Source organism: Arvicola amphibius, chromosome 3, assembly GCF_903992535.2.
Source record: "Arvicola amphibius chromosome 3, mArvAmp1.2, whole genome shotgun sequence".
In the NCBI taxonomy this organism is placed as follows: domain Eukaryota; kingdom Metazoa; phylum Chordata; class Mammalia; order Rodentia; family Cricetidae; genus Arvicola; species Arvicola amphibius.
The window spans coordinates 23,398,128-23,417,780 of NC_052049.1; the positions used below are offsets into that span (position 1 = coordinate 23,398,128).

General features: G+C 43.7%; 1 protein-coding gene across 5 annotated transcripts in view; it reads left to right on the forward strand.

Moving 5' to 3' along the window:
• The window catches only part of Rai14 (retinoic acid induced 14), a 136,107-nt gene that overhangs the window by 97,104 nt on the left and 19,350 nt on the right, over window positions 1-19,653 (forward strand). For all 5 annotated transcript variants that reach the window (XM_038322451.1, XM_038322450.1, XM_038322453.1 and 2 more), the window contains 4 exons: window positions 4,669-4,757; window positions 13,932-13,996; window positions 17,984-18,041; window positions 18,816-18,886. In XM_038322451.1, the coding sequence (XP_038178379.1) occupies window positions 4,669-4,757; window positions 13,932-13,996; window positions 17,984-18,041; window positions 18,816-18,886 (283 nt within the window). The remainder of the gene's footprint in view (window positions 1-4,668; window positions 4,758-13,931; window positions 13,997-17,983; window positions 18,042-18,815; window positions 18,887-19,653) is intronic.

The window sequence follows — 19,653 nt, forward strand, 5'->3', positions numbered from 1 at the left end:
CACACCTTTGTGACTGTGCTAAAAGCAAGCATCTTATAATGACTTTATAGTATGTAGATTGTATCTCAGTAAAATGTGAAAATGTGCTTATTTTATTTCTTCAGTCTTTGATAGAGCATATGTTGATCTAAAGGCTTAGGACAGCACTTTTAAACCCAGGAATGAGTTGTATTTTGAGATAGGAGGTATCTTGTGATGTCTGGGATTCTTAGCAGTTTTCTCTGTCTTCTGTACATTACCTGGGGTCCCTCTTCTCCCCCTTCCCTGTTAGTAACCAGAACTGTCTCTGAATGTTGCTAAATTCCCACCCCACCCTTGTGTGTGTGTGTGTGTGTGTGTGTGTGTGTGATAGGTACAGAATGTTCCTTTAGTCTGGGTAACCTTTAGAGTTCATACTAAAAAGCTGCATTTCATAAGAAGGGAGTTTGTTTTATTCTCTATTTCTCAGGGCTCAGAACAGTATTTGACATATGGATACTATATATTGTAGTAAATATGTCAGTGGGTGAATTTAACTATAGTAGCACCAGTATTTAAAAACCATACAAATATAGTAGTGTTGAAAGTATCTCATTCTCGAGGTAGCACATTCTCACACCCATCAGTATCGTCAGGAGAGCATGTTTAAAAGAGAGTTTGTGTGTAGGTTTAGGTAATTTACTGCTTTGGTTCAAACTCATCCCGGTCTGCAAAACTTTATTTACAGGTAGATGCTTTGTGTTATAGCCAGGATTCTATAACATAGGCCAATAGGGACATCAGTGATTAGGTGGGGACCTGCGCCACTCTCCATTCTTGTTTCTGTGGTTACTGCGCAGGTGCCCACCTGCGGCCGTCTACACAGGGGATGGTCCCTGTCCACCCTAGACGGCCCCCCTCTGAAAGTACCCACAGAGGAGAGGAAACGTGCTCCTTCTCAGCTACAGATCAAAGCTTTGTCACCTATGACTCTTGCTTTTCCACCCAGTGGAACCCAGTGTTCCCCGCTTGAGGGTCTTGTTCAAGTCGGCTCTGCTTCTGGTTCACAGAGGCTACAGTTAATGTCTTGCTGCTGCCAAGTGCTGCTCTGGGGATTGTCACTTTTCTGAAAGGTGCCAGAACATAAGTAGCTCAAGTGTGAGCCTTCGACAAGGCTGATGTCGAGCGGGTCTCTGGGGCCTAAGAATGTCTACTACTTTGTTCTGAGCTTCCAATCTGGAAATGCATGCGGTTTTTATCTCCTGCCCCCTCCATCTTCCCTGGTAAAGCAGTGGTACCAGATATAGATTCTGAGCGCTGCGTTTCTTCCCTGAAGTGACATGTCATATTCTCTGCTCTGTCTTGTGTCTATGGGGCTGGAATAACTGGTGGCGTTTGTGGGGGCGCACTTACTCCATATCAGTGCTTTTTACACAGAAATTCTCTTATTTCTCACAGAACATTTAACAGGTGGGCAAATTGGATGCAGGCCATGTTAGCTCTCCTCCGTGCCACAGACCCCAGACCATGAGCCCAGGGCAAATCTAGAGGGACAGAGGGGCTCAGCATTGTGTACTGTCCCCTGGGAGTGGGAAGGAAGATGCCGAGGGAGCTCCTTCCCTCTCAGATAAAATGAATTAAAAAATACTTGGGGCAAAGACGCCTGGCTCATCCCTTTCCTGTCAGGTGAGCCTGTCTGTATGTGCCTACTCTGACTTAAAAATTAAAGCAGCAGCTTCTGTGTGGCTGTAAGACACAGAAACACCCCAGAAGTGAGTCTTTTTGCAATGTACCGTGAAATGATGGCTTGCTTGATTTTCAGCCAAACGAACTAAGAATGGCTTTACTAGCTAAAAGTGTGGTTTCTGTGGGGGCAGTGTAACATTGCAGGTATGAGTATCTGTCCTTGCAGGGAGCTGTTTCTAATTATTTGTAACTTTGGTATTCTGTTAAGAGCAGTTAATATCGAAGCTTTTTGTAAAATACAGAGTGAATTGAAGGGGGGTCTGTCTGTTACTCTCTTTTGCTAGCAGGGTGCAAACATTCTGCAGGAGAATTGTTAGAAAGTCCCCAAACTACAGGGGAAACCAACCACCGTAACTCTAAATTATGATCCAAAGTCTGATGGGTGTGGTAGAGCCCAACGAATCGCACTCATAACCAACCTGTATTAAAATGTAGTCCGTGAGTCCTTTACTGATTGGCTCCGCCAGCCGTCAAAGATGTCAGTTTAGGTTTGCATCAGGAGTTTTCCTGTAAAACCAATGTCTGAGGAGTTTCTATTGTGGAATTGGAAGCCGAGCCCATCTTCTCAACACTTTATTTCTTCCTTGTAATGATCATGACCTTCCAAGTAACAGTTTGAGGCTCTGTGGTCTAAGTCATCCAGTGACTTTCATGCCAGGTTTACTTGGCTGTATGCATCAATGAAATAGCACTGATTTCAGATTAGTCTGCAGTTTAAATCCCCATGATACCGTATGCGATCCTGTCACACATGGAGAGCCCAAAGGACAGCTTCAGAGGTCCTATAGAAGTGGCTGACTCTGTTGTGTTTCTTGAGTTCTATAAATAGGGTATCTTCTGTTCTCAAACGTTGAGCTAACTGTATAATGAGATGACATCATCTTTACGTGTGTCATCCTTTAATCAAAAGTTCATGTACAGACCAGGGGTGACACAAATGCACCACCAGCTCTCGAAAAGCCAAGTCAACAAGATCATGAGTGAGGCCAGCATATGCTGTGCAGCATGCCTCTGCCTCAAGCAAACGAACCAACAATAAACCTCTCTCTCTCTCTCTCTCTCTCTCTCTCTCTCTCTCTCTCTCTCTCTCTCTCTTTCTCCTCTCTCTCTCTCTCTCTGTGTGTGTGTGTGTGTGTGTAACAAACACTGTTCCTAGTTTGGGTATATTTAGGGTAACTTCCAACCTCTTGTCTAGACACTTGTAATTTTGTTGTTTTCTGGTCATAGGGTCATAGAAGATATAGCAAAGTGAACATCCCATAGGCATAGAAAAGAAGGCAGTTATTAAACAGCGTATTAATCATGTCTTAGCAATCTAGCAATGTAGGGACATAGTTGTCAGTGGCTCTGGCTCTGAGAGTGGAGTTCAGTATCTCAGGCAGATATGTTGACTCCATGTTCTCAAGGCTTCAAATAGAAGGCTTACATTTCAAAATAAATTTACCGAATTAAGCACCCTAAGCAGTCCTGAACAACTGAGGGAAGTTTGATGCTGCCTTCTAGGGAGCAAGCTTTGCTTCACCAAGAATCCGCTTATGTGGCGAGCACAATAACTTACAGAGTGAATTCCGATGTTCAAGAGATCGTACACAGGTCGTGTTACTGAAACATTGTGACTGGGACTAGGTGGACTTTGACCTTTGCGGTGGTGGGAATTGAGGTTCAAGGGAAGCCGAATGCCCTTTGCCCAAACACAGATAATCAGCTGTTGTTTTCAGCTGATGATTTACTGTCAGACCTGATGTATCCCCCTTTGATGGATCTGCCCTTTTGCTGCACTTAGCTGTAAGGAGAGGTCTGCAGCCACACGGTTGGGTTCAGATTATTTCAATCTCGGGTTTACCCCTTGACTATGACTCCAGGCTCTGATGGCTGTACAAACCATACAAGCACTACATGGGCATTAACTCAGAGGCAGTCCTGCATAGGACGCATCCCAAGGACACACCTCTCAAAGAGAGCTGAGGCTGAGGAGGAGTGAGTGCTTGCCTGCCCCTCTCCATAAGAGTGGGCCTGAGAGGAAGACATGCCATCATCCCATGCTGGAGACCATCTCTGCTTTTGGTCCTGATTGCTTAGTGAAGTTATCCATCACCTCTTTTAGCCTGCGGAAGTGCCTCTTTCTGGGACCTGCAGGAATGGGTAGAATTTTTGAATTTAGTCCTTTTAATGGCATTCTAAAGATGGTGAACATAGCATTTAGTCTCGAGTGTCCCTGAGTTCTAGAGCCCAGTTGGGGACTTTGTTGCTGTTGGCACCTGTTATTCCTGCCATCAACTACAAATATAAGCCTCACCTTAAGAGGCTATTATAGGGATGGACAGAGATGATGAAAGTGGATATATAGATATAAAGATCTAAAAGTGGAAGGTGTTGGACACATACTAGACACTCAGCAAATGGTTCCTTTGACTTTTGTTACTCACCTATGAAACAACAGCCTGCTTGGCTTGTTGGAGAACTGACCACTGTGTGAGTTAGTAGAATGTACTATTTAAGAAAGATGCTTCCGTTGCAAGCAGTGGATAGCAGGAAAAAAGGCGATGACTTTCTACTTAGAATCTCAGCCCGGGGTGGAGAAAGAGACAGATAAGTGGTGAATCCCACTTTCCAAAGAGCCTTGTCTTTGAGTTGAAAGGCCCAGGATTAAGTTCCTGCTGCATCAACTCATAAAAGATGACAGTGATTGACAGGGGGTGTGTAGCTCAGTGGTAATAAGTCATTCTAGATTCAAGCCCCAGCACCGAGGAAAAGTGTAAATGAGCAAACAGTCAGACCCTTCCGAGTCTCTGGTCTTCACCATGAGGTTGATAATGATGCCTGCTTGTGATGCCGACTTGGGTCTTGGAGTGTTGCCATGGAGCTCAGACAAGAGACTGTGTGCATGGCGAAGTAAAGCTTTGTTGGAGATGAACCCTTGAGATGATGACCCCTAAGGGTTTGTGTTTCCTTCTCTCTTTGCAGTTTCCACCTTGCTGCTACGAAAGGACACGTGGAATGTCTCAAGGTCATGGTTACACACGGTGTGGATATCACTGCCCAAGATTCTTCCGGTATGTGGTTTTGAAGCTCTTACATCAACAAGCCAGCGTGAGGATAGGTGTCACAAAGGTGGAACATACTCACTGTGAAAGATGGAGCGTGCAGACAAGCCAAGAGCAGAAAAAAAATTCTGTCACGAAACTTCGTTGTTCGCCTCTGTTAGTGTGTTCATCTTCGGTGTGTCTAGCCAGCTGAAAACTGTATGCTTCTCTTCCTCTAAAACTGCTCTTTATATTATTTTCTAGGACTGTATGTATAGATCAATGTCTCCCAATTCTTTATGTTATGTAAACTGATAAGTGTAGTGAATTACTGGTAATGTATTTCATAGCTAGCTTAGAGTCTGGGCAGAAGGATGACTTCCTCTTGACCCTGGCTGTACTGCAGAATCATCTGGGACCGGGAAGAGATGAAGGAAGGAGGGGAAAGAAAGAATAAACAGTACAAAGAGAGGGGGGAGGAAGAGAGAATATTACTTGTTGTGATGGTTAGCGATGTCAGCGTGGCAGAATTTAGAATTGGTTGCCTGGAAGACTGAAACTGGGCGCGTGTATGATGGCTAGTCTTGACATGTGAAGGTAGAAGAACCAACCAGTGTACCGTTCCCTAGACGGGATCATGGACCGAGTAAGAGTGGAGAGAGTGGGCTGGGCTCTGGCGTACATGCATCCATTGCTATGTGGACATATGCAGACAGCTACTTTAGGCTCTTGCCGCTGTGACTTCCCTTCCGGCAGAGACAAGAACCCGAAACTGTGAGCCAGATGAACCTTTCTCCCTTAAGCTGCTTTTTCTGGGTTGTTTTATCATTGTTAACACGGGGATGTTTCCTAAAAGCCTCTCGGGTGATTCTGATATGAAGCCAGTGCTGGCAAAGTATTAGCAAGGCGAATGCAAGGAAAAGCAGGATAGCCTGAGTTTGTAGCCCTGTTCTCTAGCAACGGGCCCCTGGGTCTTTGGCCTAGGATTTGTTCTCTGTTCACCATGTGGAAAGGTTCAAGCCAATGACTTCATTTGTCTGATGCATTTGAAAATCTTTGGCCCCTAAAAGGTTTACATTAGTTTTTACTGGGATATAAAATTGGTATAATTGCAGTCTTCATCTAGACTGCAAAGCTCTACTGAGTTCCTTCTCCCTCCCCTAATGGCCCTCTTCAGAGCAGCCATCTCGGGGATCAGCCAGGTGTCATACGGCTATTCTGACCCACAGTACGGTTGAAAATGCAATGTTTCAGGATGGTTTTCAAAGTCTGAGGCATGTTTGACTTTTCTTTTTCCTATTTTTGAAGTAATTTAGTAGTTGGAAATCTTGATACTTTGAGAAAAGTTGCAGGTGTTTGTTTTTCGAGGAAGTAAATGAGGATTAAGCCAGGCTAATGTTTCAAACTGATATAACTATTTTGGAGAAAATTTGAAGTCCCGATGATTTTTCACATAGAATTCAAAAAAAAAAAAAAAAATAGGAGGAAGGTCAGTTAGTAGAAGGATAAATGACTTCCTTAACATGACTGTTTTCAGGAGAAAATGGCATCTTTAATCTGAGGACACAGCTCTTTTGTTTATTTTAAAGCACACTGTCAGTATTTTTAAAGTTATCCCACTTTATCTAGTGCAAATGTGAGTGACCAGCATACCTCCAGTAATGTCAGTGAGGGGGTTTGCTCTCTAAGAAAACTGCAGTGTCGAGAACTAGGCTAGAGTGAGTGGACCCGCTGTCCTGTGGTTCTGTTATTCTGTCGTGGCCAAACATCACCCGTCATCTCTCCTCATATTAAAGAGAGAAATAAGCTCCTTTGATAAATGTTCATGATAGGAGAGCACAAAAATATGTGAAGAGAATAACCATTGCTTCTACTCCTACAAGAAGGAAGAAATAGTGTGTTCCTTCAAACAAACAACAACAGCAAAAACATGCTATCCCTAACACTTCTAATTAGCTCAAATTACATTATAGAATTCTGTCCTGCCTTTTGTGGGTGTGGGGTGTGCATTCCTATTCATGTTTGCAAGTGTACGTGTGTGTGTGTGTGTGTGTGTGTGTGTGTGTGTGTGTGTATGTATGTATTCGTGTTCATAAGTTGCGGGTGCACTTGTGTGTATGTGTGTTCATGTTCATATGTTTGCAGGTATACTTTGTGCATGGTGTGTGTGTGTATGTGTGCATGTTCATGTTTGTGGGTGCACTTGTGTGTGTGTTGTGTGTATGTGTGTTCATGTTCATATGTTTGCAGGAATACTTTGTGTGTGCATGGTGTGTGTATGTGTGCATGTTCATGTTTGTGGGTGCACTTGTGTGTGTATATTGTATGTGTGTGTTCATGTTCATATGTTTGTGGGTGCACTTGTGTGTGTGTGTGTTGTGTGTATGTGTGTATTCATGTTCATATATTTGCAGGTGTACTTGTGTAAGTGTGTGTGTGTGTGTGTGTGTGTGTGTGTGTGCGCGCATGTGGAAACCACAGACCAACCTCTGATATCATTCCCCAGGTGTTATTCACTGTGTTTTGAGTCACAGTTTCTCCTTGGCCCGAAGCCTGTTGAATGGGCTCTTCTGGCTAACCTAGCCTTCAACCCCAAAGATCAACCCGCCTCTGTGCCTCCAGCTGTGACACGATATTTTCAGTAAACTCACCTTAAATATCACTCAGTGTTACTGAGATGTTTTAGCCTTCAATGTGGAAACCTGATGAGACTCGATATAAAAGCCTGTTGCTCAAATGCCTACACTGCTGTATCATGTATATGGGGCATATCGCCATCATCTTCATATCATTATCATCGTCTTCATATCATTATCATCATCTTCATATCATTATCATCGTCATATCCTCACCGTTGTTACTATCCCAGCTGGCCTGGAATTCACTACCTAGACAGTCATACATAAACTTGCAGTATTCCTCCGGCCTCTGCCTCTTGAACTCTAGTTTACAGGTGTGAGCCCATGCCTGGCCCCTGGGGTGCTTTTTCAGCAGTGGGAGGGTCCTCCTTTCAGAATGTATCTCACTGGAGCGCTCTGTTCTTTTTATTCACACGATCTTCCCATGGTCAATTTGTAATTTTTTCCTACTTTTTAAACGATTGAGTAGACAACCTTTAGAGGCAAGGAATCTTTTAATCTATCTTTTAAATTATGCTTCTATATGAGATGCTTGGAATTCATAAAATTCTTCTGGATGTCTCACAGGGAATCTTCTAGACACTGTCAGCAGGCGACTGCATACTTGAGATAGCTTAGTTGGCTTCAGTGAGGGGGTCACCCTTGGCGGCAGGCGAATGCTCGTGGTATAAAATCATAGAAAGCTCATTGTAGCTAGCTACTGTTTCATGGTGACTCGTGGGACTTGACTTTTTGTTCTTCTTTACTAGTAGGCTGTTAACGAGCTTCAAATCTTAAAGACAAAAGCAAAACAAACAGGAAAACCACAACAGAAGGAAAAGGTTTGGGGCAGGTGTGGAGGCACTGCCTGCTAAGGTAGAAGGGTGAGCAAATGTGAGGCTAGCCCTGGTGAGATTCTGACTCAAACAACAAGGATAGAGAACTAAAAAGGTTTAACAGTGTCTACACGAAGTGGTTGTGCTTAAAAATTAGAACAAGCAACCTAAACCCCTTGGACATAGGGAAGACCCGTATCTTTGTTTTTGCTTGCCCCCCACCCCGTCTTTAATTGCTGTTTGTCAAGCAGCGTATAGCGCATAGGTAAGTAGAAGGTAAGCCTTCTCTGACTGTGCCCACGGTACCCATCCTGGATGCTTTGTTTCTTATGTGGTCTTGTTATTCCCTTATGGGATATTTGGGCATTCTCTCTGTGTATCAGACACTCTGGGAATATAGCAAAGGCAATGCCTAGGGTTTTGGGGGTTTTGTTTTGCTTTGCTGATCCTTTGTAATTTTTGTTGTTATTACCTGTATGCCAGAGTAGGAGACAGAAGGAAATGAAAACATATACTAGAAGACTAGAGAGAAAAACCGGATGTTATTTTAGATATCTGGAGAATATGTGCCTTCAGACTCTCCCTATTAACATGCACATACACAGGGACAGTGTGGCACAATTCAAAACAAAAGTGGCTAATGCATCGGAAGTTCATCTTTCTTAGTTGCCAGTGCTAGACCAATGTGGCCCCCTTCCTCTACCATGAGGGCCAGTGCTCTCCGTTCCTTATTCCAGCACCATCGGGAGCTTTTCTTTTTTTACTGAGAATTTTATATTCATATACAACTAAATATGAGCATATGCACCCATGCCCCTCCCCCAACTTCCCAGCATGCCTCCTTTCAATTTTGTGTCTTTCTCTTTGTGATGACCCATCGAGTCAAGTTGTAGCTCCAGTCACCCAGGTTTGAGGTTACTGCATCCCAGGGAACTGCATCCCAGGAACAGCACGGGAAAGGGAGGTGCAGTTCATATGCCATGCATCGGATGCCCTCAGACCTCACTGGGTACCTCTTGGACTGTGACCGCAGTCTGCCTTCATCATGCAGATTCTAGACGGTAATGTGCTTAGTTGAAACACAGAGGTTTTGCAAGAGGCAGAAGCAGAGGCTAAAGAATGATTTGTGTGTCTTGTCGCACTAACAACCCTAAATATTTGCTAATCTCTTGGGGTGCTTTTCCTTGTGAAACTTCTTTAGTCAGAAAGGATATTTAGAAGAGTGGGAATCAGAGCTATGAAAAAATGTAAAACACAGGGAGTCCTTGGAGGGCTCAAATTTGTGAGTCCTCCCACTTTGCTAGCATCTGTGGTTGCCAGGATATTTGTTTTATTTTTGTTTGCTTGTTTGCTTTTGTTTTAAAATTTATGAGTGACCTTTCATTATATTAGACACACTAATCCCACTCACAATTGACACCTTATGAAAGTAGAAAAGATAATGCTGGATGTATTGGTGCAGGCTTTTAATGCCAGCATTTGGGGAGCAGAGGCAGGCACATCTCTGTGAAATCAAGGCCACCCTGGTCCACATAGTGAGCTCTATAATGGCCAGACTCAGAGATAGTGAGACTCCCCCGATCCTAAAAAGAAAACAGAAATGATAATAATTCACATTTTAGAGGATGATTCATCTTGATAGCTGCACATCAGAATCAATACATGAAGTTCATGCTTTAACTTCAGAGAAAGAAAAGCAAAAGCGGCAAGACTTGTGATGTTTGAATTGCTGATAATGCATGCGAGTAGGGAGGCCACGAGAGGTCACGAGCCAAGGATCAGCACACCTAGCCCTGAAAACACTCCAGAAGGTAACACTCAGAAGTGGCCTTGGATATATATTGCACTTTAAAGATGGGGCACAGGGACAGTCTCATAATTCTAAGAATAGCATTACCGTAAACAAATATTTTCTGGTCTGCTTTCTCTCTGGGAGTGTATCGAGGTGACCTCACTTGTGTTCCAGCGGTAGAAGTTCACCTGAAGACAAGGGCTTCTTAAAAATGTCATTTATGCATTTGTAAAATTGTAAATAATAACCAATTAAATTTGTGACTTTATTGTAGAAATATATTCTGTATTTTGAAACTGACCTTTAAGGAAATATTTCAAGGCATATCTAGTTGAATATCATGTAGTCTTATTTCTTCAATATTTATATAAGTGTTTCCAGGTGTCGAAGAAATGATACAGGCACTTGTGCCGTGTGACCACACATCACAGGACCCTGCTAATTAGGTATCCACCCACCCCCATTTCCTCTAGTAATGATCTAGTAAGGCACGATCATGTAGGTCGGCAGATACTTAGAGTCACTTTCAATATTGGATCACTTAGTCAACTGTCATCTGGGGCTCTTGGTTTTTTTAATTAACACTAGTCTTTGTGTTTGTGAGCAAAGATCTGCTAGAGTGAACATGAATTATGGCTGTCCTTGATATTTGTCTAAAGGGAAGTTGTTCCCTGACAGCCAGACAGATCCATGGCTGTCTGGGAGCCAGGAATATGCATCGTCTCCTTCCAGTGGGCTTCTGTCATAAATAATACATTCTGTCTAGGAGAATTTGTATTTGGAGAGAGAAACTTGTTTTAATGTTAGCAGTGAGAGACATCTTGCTGTCAGTAGGGTGGTGTCTGGGAATGATTTGTGATTTGGATATTGAGACCAAATATTGCGAAAAGTATTCTTCTACGGGCACACATCAAAGGGGAGGAGGTGAATTTTGCTTCTACAGACATCAGTCACTCACTTCTAGGTATGACCCGAACACGGAGAGAAAGGAAAGCCTGATGCTTAGTTGTGGTATGTTGCCTGAATGTTCCTACCATGTTGTCTTTGGACAACTGCGACTTTGTCACATGAGTGGTGTTTGTGTAGAATAGCTTTTCTTCCCAGGGTAGACAGCAGTTACTGCCTTGCATGCGCAGTATAAACAGTCCATAGTTTACAATCAGGATGTGTTCCAGAACTTCATTTGTAAGGCATTTGTTTAAAATTAAAAATGTGCTTGTCCTTAGCGACCATGGTATAAATGATGTCTGTAGAGGCCAAGCTGACCACCAAAGCCTGTTAAATGCACAGTATAATGAACTCTCATTCTTGGGCTTCATTTAATTCTGAAACAGAGGGTCATCCTGTACATAAAACAGAAGAGGAAAAGGGAAATCTTACTTTCCCACTTTCAAGGGTCTCTCCTCCCTCATCTTTTTAAGAGAAGGTTGAGGGATTTCTGCCTCATTATCCCACACCAACTAAAATGTCCTCCACACATGCCCTTAACATCCCAGGGTATCTTTTGCAGAATAGAGAGGTCTGTTCTTTTGAGATTGGGATGCATTTTGTGTGGCTCTCATGAGGCTCTCCTGGGATCCTGATCTTTAAGGTGTTTCCTAGCCGTGTGATTCTCCAGTAAATTCTAGTCAGTGCTAACTAAAGACTAATCAAAAGGGAAAAATCCAAAAAAAATGACTAATCCAAAGAAATGGCATTGTGGAACTGGGCCATCATGTAAAAGAAATTGCTCTTCCTAAAGTCTTCGGTCTCAACACTAGGGAACATTTTGAAATGCCTGGTGATGGCTTTGATTGTCATAAGTAGACTTCTCCTGTGCGGGGACCAGGGAGGCAGAGTGACAGGTTAGTAGAGTTAGCAGAATGATTACCACAGTGATCCAGCAAAAACCACCCATAGTGCTGAGGTTGAAACTGGGTTTGAAGCAAGTCCCAAAATAAAGGTTGCTTGTGAATGTTACCTTGGGGATATGTTGGCCAAGCAAGTTGGGAAAGACAAGATTTAAGGCTTTCTTAGGCATATTGTGTTACTTAGGCATATTGAGCCACTCATTGCAGACATTGAAATTAGCATAGACTTTAATTCAAAATGACTGGACTATGTTGAGAACCAGCTGTTAACCAGCAGTGTTGTAGGAGCTTAGGAACTCAATAGGGAGTGAGATATAACTGCAGAGCCAGGGGTCCAGTTAATCAGCAGGTAGGTAGGGGTGTGTGTGTGCGTGCGTGCGTGTGTGTGGTGTCAATAGTATATGTCTTGACTAGAGCTGAGAACAGAGTGCTGTAAGGTATATGAGGCATTAGGAAGAATGGAGAAATGATGCAGAAAACCAGTGTAAAGGGAGTTAAAGAGGAAATGGGATATGGAATGGGTAGGACAAAAAAAAGGGGAAAAAGGCCTCTTTTTTATGATAAGGTCTCATGTATCCCAAGGCAGCCTCCAACTGTTTAGCCAAGTATGACCTTGAAAGTCTGATCTGGGTGCTGTTATGACAGCACCACATTTGTGCTATGATAGGTATTGAACCTGGGGCATCGTGCGCACATAGGCAAGTACTCTACTAACTGAGCTACATCCCTAGCGCAGGAAAGACCTCATTTAAAAGGCAGCCTTTAAATTGAACCTGAAGGTGAGAAAACAAACCGTGTGGCTGTTGGAGGGGAAGAAAATTTGGGCTAAACATACAGCAGTTTTAGAGGCCCTGATGGGGAGGTTCATTCGGCACTGGACAGTTGGGTAGCAGCTTAGGGTTTCTTGAAGTTACCTGTCTATGAATTCCTGAACAAGGGTTTGTAAACATCTGAAAACCCCGGGTAGCATTCATTCAGGGTTGAATGCCTTTTGTAGAGAGGGAAATGAGGGGCCAAACATAGGATGTAAGTATTTGAGTTTCTGGAATATTGTCTGCTAGCCTGTGGACTGTCTTTTTCTGGTTTCTAGGCCTGAGGTAGTCTAGCTTGAAGTGACAGTTGTGGACATGAGCATTTTGTGCACACACATGTCAGCTAAAAGCAGCACTGTGCAGTCCTGACCAGAGCTGAATGGAACCTGCAGGAAACGGTGGTTGGAGCCTCTGAATATTATCTGTGGTCACTCTAAAGAATGTGGGACCTTAATCTCTAGAGGAACGGTCCTGCTGTGCTGGAGACTTTGTTCCTCCTGCCTTTGGCACAGCAATTAGATACTATGTAGGAAGCGTGTGCTATTCAGAAAGTTCTTGTCTGTACTTTTAGCTTTGTGTTTATCCCCGTGCTCCATTAGAACAATGTCAGCTGTTCATGTTTTAAATTAAAGTCTTTGATCCACTTTGAACTATAAAGGACAACGAAAGCTAGGGGAAGAGGAACTCATTGGCTGCTAGTGGGGGCGTAGACTTGTGCAGCTACTAAGGAAATCAGTGTGGAGACTTCCAAACAAGAAATAAGTACAATGTCACCTACCACATCCCTGCGTGTTGCTTCCCTAATCACAATAGCAAGGAAGCTGAATCGGTCTAAAGCATCCATCAACAGAGGAATGGATAATGAAACTGTTCTGTATATACACATGGAATTCTATGAAACTATGAAGTGTGCAGGAAAATGAGTAGAATTGGAAAATACTGTATCGAGGTAGCCCAGGTTCAAAAAGGCAAACTCTGTGTGCTCTCTCATATGTGCATTCTGGCTGCTAATGGTCATGAAACCAGAGAGGGATTTTGAGAAAGGGGAGAAAATCAGCCGTAAGGAAGGGGGTTGGAAGGGTACTAGAACACAGGACATGAAAGTAAAATGGGGAAAACTAGGGTAAGGGCCTAAGAACAGAGAGGGGTGGAGAGATGGGAGAATCAGCCAAAATTAACATGCATGGAGATGCTCACAGAAAACCAGTTTATTTGCATGCTAACATAAAAGAAAATAAGTTGTTTTGTTTTGTTTTGTTTGAATGTTTCCCAGTTTTTACTTTTTAATCCATTTAGGACACAGTGCGTTACACATCGCAGCCAAGAACGGTCACCCAGAGTATGTCAAGAAGCTCCTTCAGGTAAGCAGGTAACTCATAAGTGTGTCACTTCATTTATTTATTTATTTATTACTAATTTAAAGGTAACCCTATCTGTAAAAGGAGAAACCCCTCTTCTCAGTACATACCTGATAATGCGGTCCTGCAGCCCATTTGTAAAGAACAGCCAATAATAAGGTTGTTTCCATGGCTATTTAGAAAAGTGGCTCGTCACGAGAAATTGGAATGTCTCCCTGGGATTGGCCTTATTACCCCCTTATTCAGTTCCTCTTTTCCAAACTGTGGTGACCTCTGGCTCGCAGGCTCTGCGGTGTCCTGTGCGCTCTGGAAATTGCTCATGGCATGCAGTCCCTTCTGGATTAACAGTTTCAGCCATTATCCCTTGGTCTGTAACTTGATGAGCTTTTAGTCAGTTCTCGGTCCTTGCTTAAGTGCTCAGTTTTATTCTTATTTATAATTTTTATCGAACTTCCTGGTTTGCTGACTTTGCCAGGAAGTTGATAATGACCCCCCCCCCTAAGGTGATGACCTCTGTAAATCTGTAAAAATATGTATTTCATGAACCCGCCCTCAATAGCAGCCGTACAGTTACGTCCAGCTGTTGCCAGTCAAAATGCAAGCTGGCTGTTTTCAGGAAGCGCACGGAGCAATAAAATAAGCGTTTGGAGAACTGTCTGTCATGTCAGGCTGTTGTCCTGGCCTTCACAAGCGCTCTTGGAGCCCCAGCATCTTCCTTTCGTTTGGCTTTGAAGTTCTCGAGTCAGACCGTGGTCGCATTCATCAACTTGCTGCATTGGTTGCACAGTTCCTTGTGTCGCCCTGCATGATACCCGCTACTGCCCATCCCGGGTATGTGTACCCTTCATGGGTCTTTAAAGCAAAACTCAAGAAAAATCGATCAGCGTTTGTGTTGTTGACTTAAGAGAGGTGCCCTTGACCAGTTAACATGGAGCTTTTCCTCCTTGCCTTCGGCAGCACCAGGTCCTCAGGATAAAGGCAGAATATGACTCACTTGGCTAAGGTGCCCTTCCTCTCTCCACCCCGGGCCCTGCTTCACTTTTTAAAAATATGTTTTAAATTCCCTTTCCACTCTGGCCCGTGCATCTGGCTCTGATTTTAAGGAAGATTTAACCTGACAGGCTCAGAGTCCTTGTGGGCTAGGACCAGATATTCTAGCCTCTAATGTCATTTTATATCTGGTTATGCAAATGCTTTGGTTTTTCTCTGAAATCTTTGAAGCCTTTAAACAGTTCCTTGTGCTGTTCTAAAATTAGGCCAAAGCCTTGGTAAGTAGTAACTGGATCTCCCCTCTCCTAACCACAGCAGAGGAAGCGTTTCACTCTAAGGGAGCCTGTTCTTACCTCCCCTGGCCTGCACTTCATCCGAACAGGGTTGTTCTTTCTAGATTACTGTTAGGAATCCTGCTTCCCATGGCCTCCTGCTGGACCTGCATGGCAGCTCTATCCAGCACTTGTTCACCCCTTTGCGAATCAGGCTGTGTACAGATGAGACCCCCTTGTCTCCTGCTCTCCTCATCCCGGCAAGCACCTCTGCCTTTAGTGTTCTCTCTGACCCCTTGCTCTTGTACCCTGTGCATTGGTCTTAGCCCTGTCTGTTTGTTGAAGACATTTCTGCCCTCTGACTGCTACCATGTTCAACTCCTAGCTTCTTTGCTACCATGTTCAACTCCTAGCTTCTTAAGGTGATTAGCACAAAATGAAAGCTATGGAGTCCTGCAATTTCAAATGACTTCACTTCCTTCTCTGTGTAAGTTCTCCTGATCTCCCTTATATCAAGTGTTCTCAGGGTATGATAACGGGGTGCTAAGCAGTAAGTATCTGTCAGCAAGCAGTGCAGTTGCTGACTTTGTGGAGTGCACAGTCTGGTTCATAAGGAAAGAAACGTGTTACAAATTCCAGGGCACTAAGACAGAAAGTGGTGGTTTCTGGGGAAGCCCTCAAGAGAAGGCGATGTTTAAGCTGAGATCTCCAGTGTGCAGAGAACCAGTGGAGCACATTCCAGACAGAACAACAAGACACGGGGCGTGGGTAGGCTACGGATTGGCCAGGGTGGGGAGAAAGCCAGTGAGAGAGTCTGAGGCAACGGCGTGAGAAAATGTGGCACAAAATGCAGGGCCCAGTATGTTGAGATGTGCAAGCTAAATAATCCTAGATCCTCTGTGAATTTTGAAGCGCAGACAGTAACAGACAGTTTTGTAGGATGATTCCTTTGGGTGGAGAAGTGGATTAAGATGGGAAGAAACAAATCGAGAAGACCCATTGGAGGCTAGCCTAACTGTTCGCGAGAGAAAATGCTGCCTGGGCTAGGATGGAGATAATGAGAAAGAGAAGAAGGTGTCTCTCGTTTGTGATTTGGAGAAAGGATCTACAGGATATGGTGGGTAAGACCTTAGAGGAGGAAGAGAGGAGGAGAAATTAATCAAAGTTAATTCAGTTTCTATTTCATTGGGTAAATAGCCAACGGTGGTTGGTGGTCACAGAGATCATAAAAACTCAGGGAGGAACAAGCTGGGCATGGAGGAGTGGAAAACGTGCCTTTCAGATGCTTATGAGGGAATCACACCAGAGATGTCCTGCAGGTGCAGTGGGGGTCTCAAGCCTGGGCACTCACAGGTGATACTTGTATATGAATAAGTATCCAGGCTCCAGCAGGTGCACATTCTGCCTTCACCACTGCCATAACTCAAGCAATTCATTAATTATACCTCAGTTTCCACTTGTTGTAGGAGGCTGCTTGTTTGTTCCCCGCTGCTCAGCCCCAAAATAATCACACAGAAACCATATTATTTGCAATACTGTTTGGTCAATAGTTTAAGCGTATTTCTGGCTAACTCTTATATCCTAAACTAAACCATCTCCATTAATCTGTGTATTGCCACAAGGCTGTGGATTCCTGGGTAAAGTTCTGGCGTCTGTCTCCAGAGGGGATACATGGCTTCTCACTGACTCTGCCTTCTTTCTCCCAGCATTAAGTTTAGTTTTCCCTGCTTACCTATATTCTGCCCTGCGCAGTCCTAGGACAGTTTCTTTACTAACCAATGGTGTTCACAGCATACAGAGGGGGAATCCCACATCACCCACTGAAGATGACTGCAGGGAAAGTCATCCAGCTTGGGTTGTGAGCAGACTTAAAGCAATTTTTAATTCAATACCTGTGTAACACTCACTGCTGTTGTCAGGTCACTGACATCTGAATGTAGGTGCAGATGGGAGCACCAGGAAAAGAGCTCCGGGGAATGGCAACAAGGAGTGTGAGACTGTGTGTTTGTTAGAGGAGGGGGCTGGTCAGGTAGTGCGGGGGAGCTACAAGAGGCTGAACCACACAGAGAGCCACAAGAGGAAGAAGGGGAAGTCAGGGGAAGAGAGTAGGCTGCTGGTCAAAGAGCTGTCAGAGGACAGATGTGTGGGGACTAAAAGACTGCAGGTGACCTTGACTTGGGCCATCACTGCGGAATCCTGAGGGCAGATTACCTGCTGTACATGGGTTCAGGAGTGAATGGAGGCAAGGAAATAGACCTGGTAGGTGACTCGGAGAAAGCTGGTTTTAGGAGAGGAGACAGAGAATGAGAGAAGAAATGGGAAAATACAAAATCTTCATGGGCGCTCTTATCTTAGCACATGTGTGTTAGCCAACGGGGCTGAAGAGATGACATCAGGGAGGAGTGAATGGCCATATCTGCAACGGGATGACCGTCTGCCTCACTGCCTTCTTCCCAGCATTCTGTTCTGTCTACTCCACCTATCTAAATCTTTCCCTATCAAAAAGCCAAGGCAGTGTTTTTATTAACCAATGAGAGTCCTCCATCAGTTATCATCCTGATTGTTTGGGTATGTGTCTTCTTCTTCATCAAGGACTGTAGGGCCAAGGAGCTCAGAAGGTAGGATTTACACACGCGTGTCCCCTTCTGAATAAGTGATGCTTGGAGGGAAAGGCTGGACTCGATGGTATATGTGCAGTTACTTTAAGATACTTACTTTTCTCTCGCAGTACAAAAGCCCAGCTGACAGTACTGACAACTCTGGGAAGACAGCTTTACACTACGCAGGTAACGTGCTTTCTCTTATTTGTCTGTTTTACTCTAAGAGACTTCCGTTGTCACTCACCTTGCTGTTCTGTTCATGGGACTGATTTCTGTAGCTCCCAGAAGGTCCCATTTCACTCCGCTTGTAAGTCACACACAGATTTACTAAGGAGCGCCCCTACCCTTGGTTTGCTGCCCTGCAGCCAGTACTGTGGTTAATATATTCAGCTCAGGCTGCGAGTAAGCTCAGTAATGAAGGGCGTGCTTAGCATGTGCTCTGTTTTTAAGCTCTAGTACTAAGTACATGTGCATATGTGTGTATACATATGTGTATAGATTTTTAAATCAACTTAAAGTGTTTAAAGTAGTAATGAGCAATTGTGGATTTCAGGACTAGAAGATGCTTTTTGTTTGTTTTGTTTGTTTGGGGATCACAATGAAGGCCAGTTGTATTTGTCTACCCTTGGTTTTACTGTTTGTCACAGCTTCAAGGGACAGATGTTAATACTAAAAATTCATGGGGGTGATGGAATATATAATTAATTTTATTTATTAATTTTATTTCTAGTTGTAGAAAAGCCAAGTCCTGTGAGAAGCTAAATCAAATGCTTGCCTCCAGGTACTGGGAGTCCGTGGCTATAGCTTTGGTTAACGCTGAAATTAAGCGAGTGTTTTCATGCCCCTGTGGCATAGCCTTTCTCTTCTGTGCTGTTCATCTGCTGGCCAGAGAGTGAACTCTTCCTTCCTAGAAGTGGTTATCTGGGTTGTCTGTGACTGTTTGTGTTTTTCCTTCCTCAGCGGCACAGGGATGCCTTCAAGCTGTGCAGGTCCTCTGCGAACACAAGAGCCCCATAAACCTTAAGGACGCGGTATGTACCACGTAGATGCTGAGGGAATGGGGTGCGGGTTTCTAGCGAGACCTTAAAGACCTTAGTATTTGCTAAAATTCTATTTCTTTACAACCAGAATTTTTTATTTTGGGGCAAAATAGTCTTATATGTCAGTCCTAAGTATATATTTGTGTTCTACCATTAACCCAAATGTGAATAAAACTTCGTGTTTCAGTTTATAAAAATAGAACATTTTGTATGTTACTTGTCTTGTTGCTGCAACAAAGTATGGGACAACAGCAGCTTAAGAAAGGCGGGGTTCGTTTTGGCTCTCACCTTGAAGGTGCAGACCATCATGGCGGGGAAGCCAGGGCAGCAGGAACTTGAGGGAGCTAGTTCCTCCACCTCCAGAGTCAAGAAGCTAAGGGGAACTGATGCTGTTTCTCAACTTGCTTTCTTCCATTCTGGCTGTTATGGTGGGTCTTCCTAACACAGCTCACCTCATTTAGAAAGTCCCTCCCGCAGATATCCATAGATTTGTCTTCTCAAGTTGACAATTCAATCCTTGTGAACTGTCAGAGATATCTAATTAGAAATTCTGTTGTTTTTCTTTTTTATTCTCCCATAGTATTACCTTGGATGATTCTTAGTAGAATTTTCCAATTCTGAAGAGAACGTTTAGTCTTTGTAACCCCACTGGCCTATTACAAGAATATATATATGTGCCTGTGGCACGTGGTTCCAGAGTTGAATGACATGCTATAACATGAAAATTGACTTGCATGTACTTGCTCCCCATCAAGCAA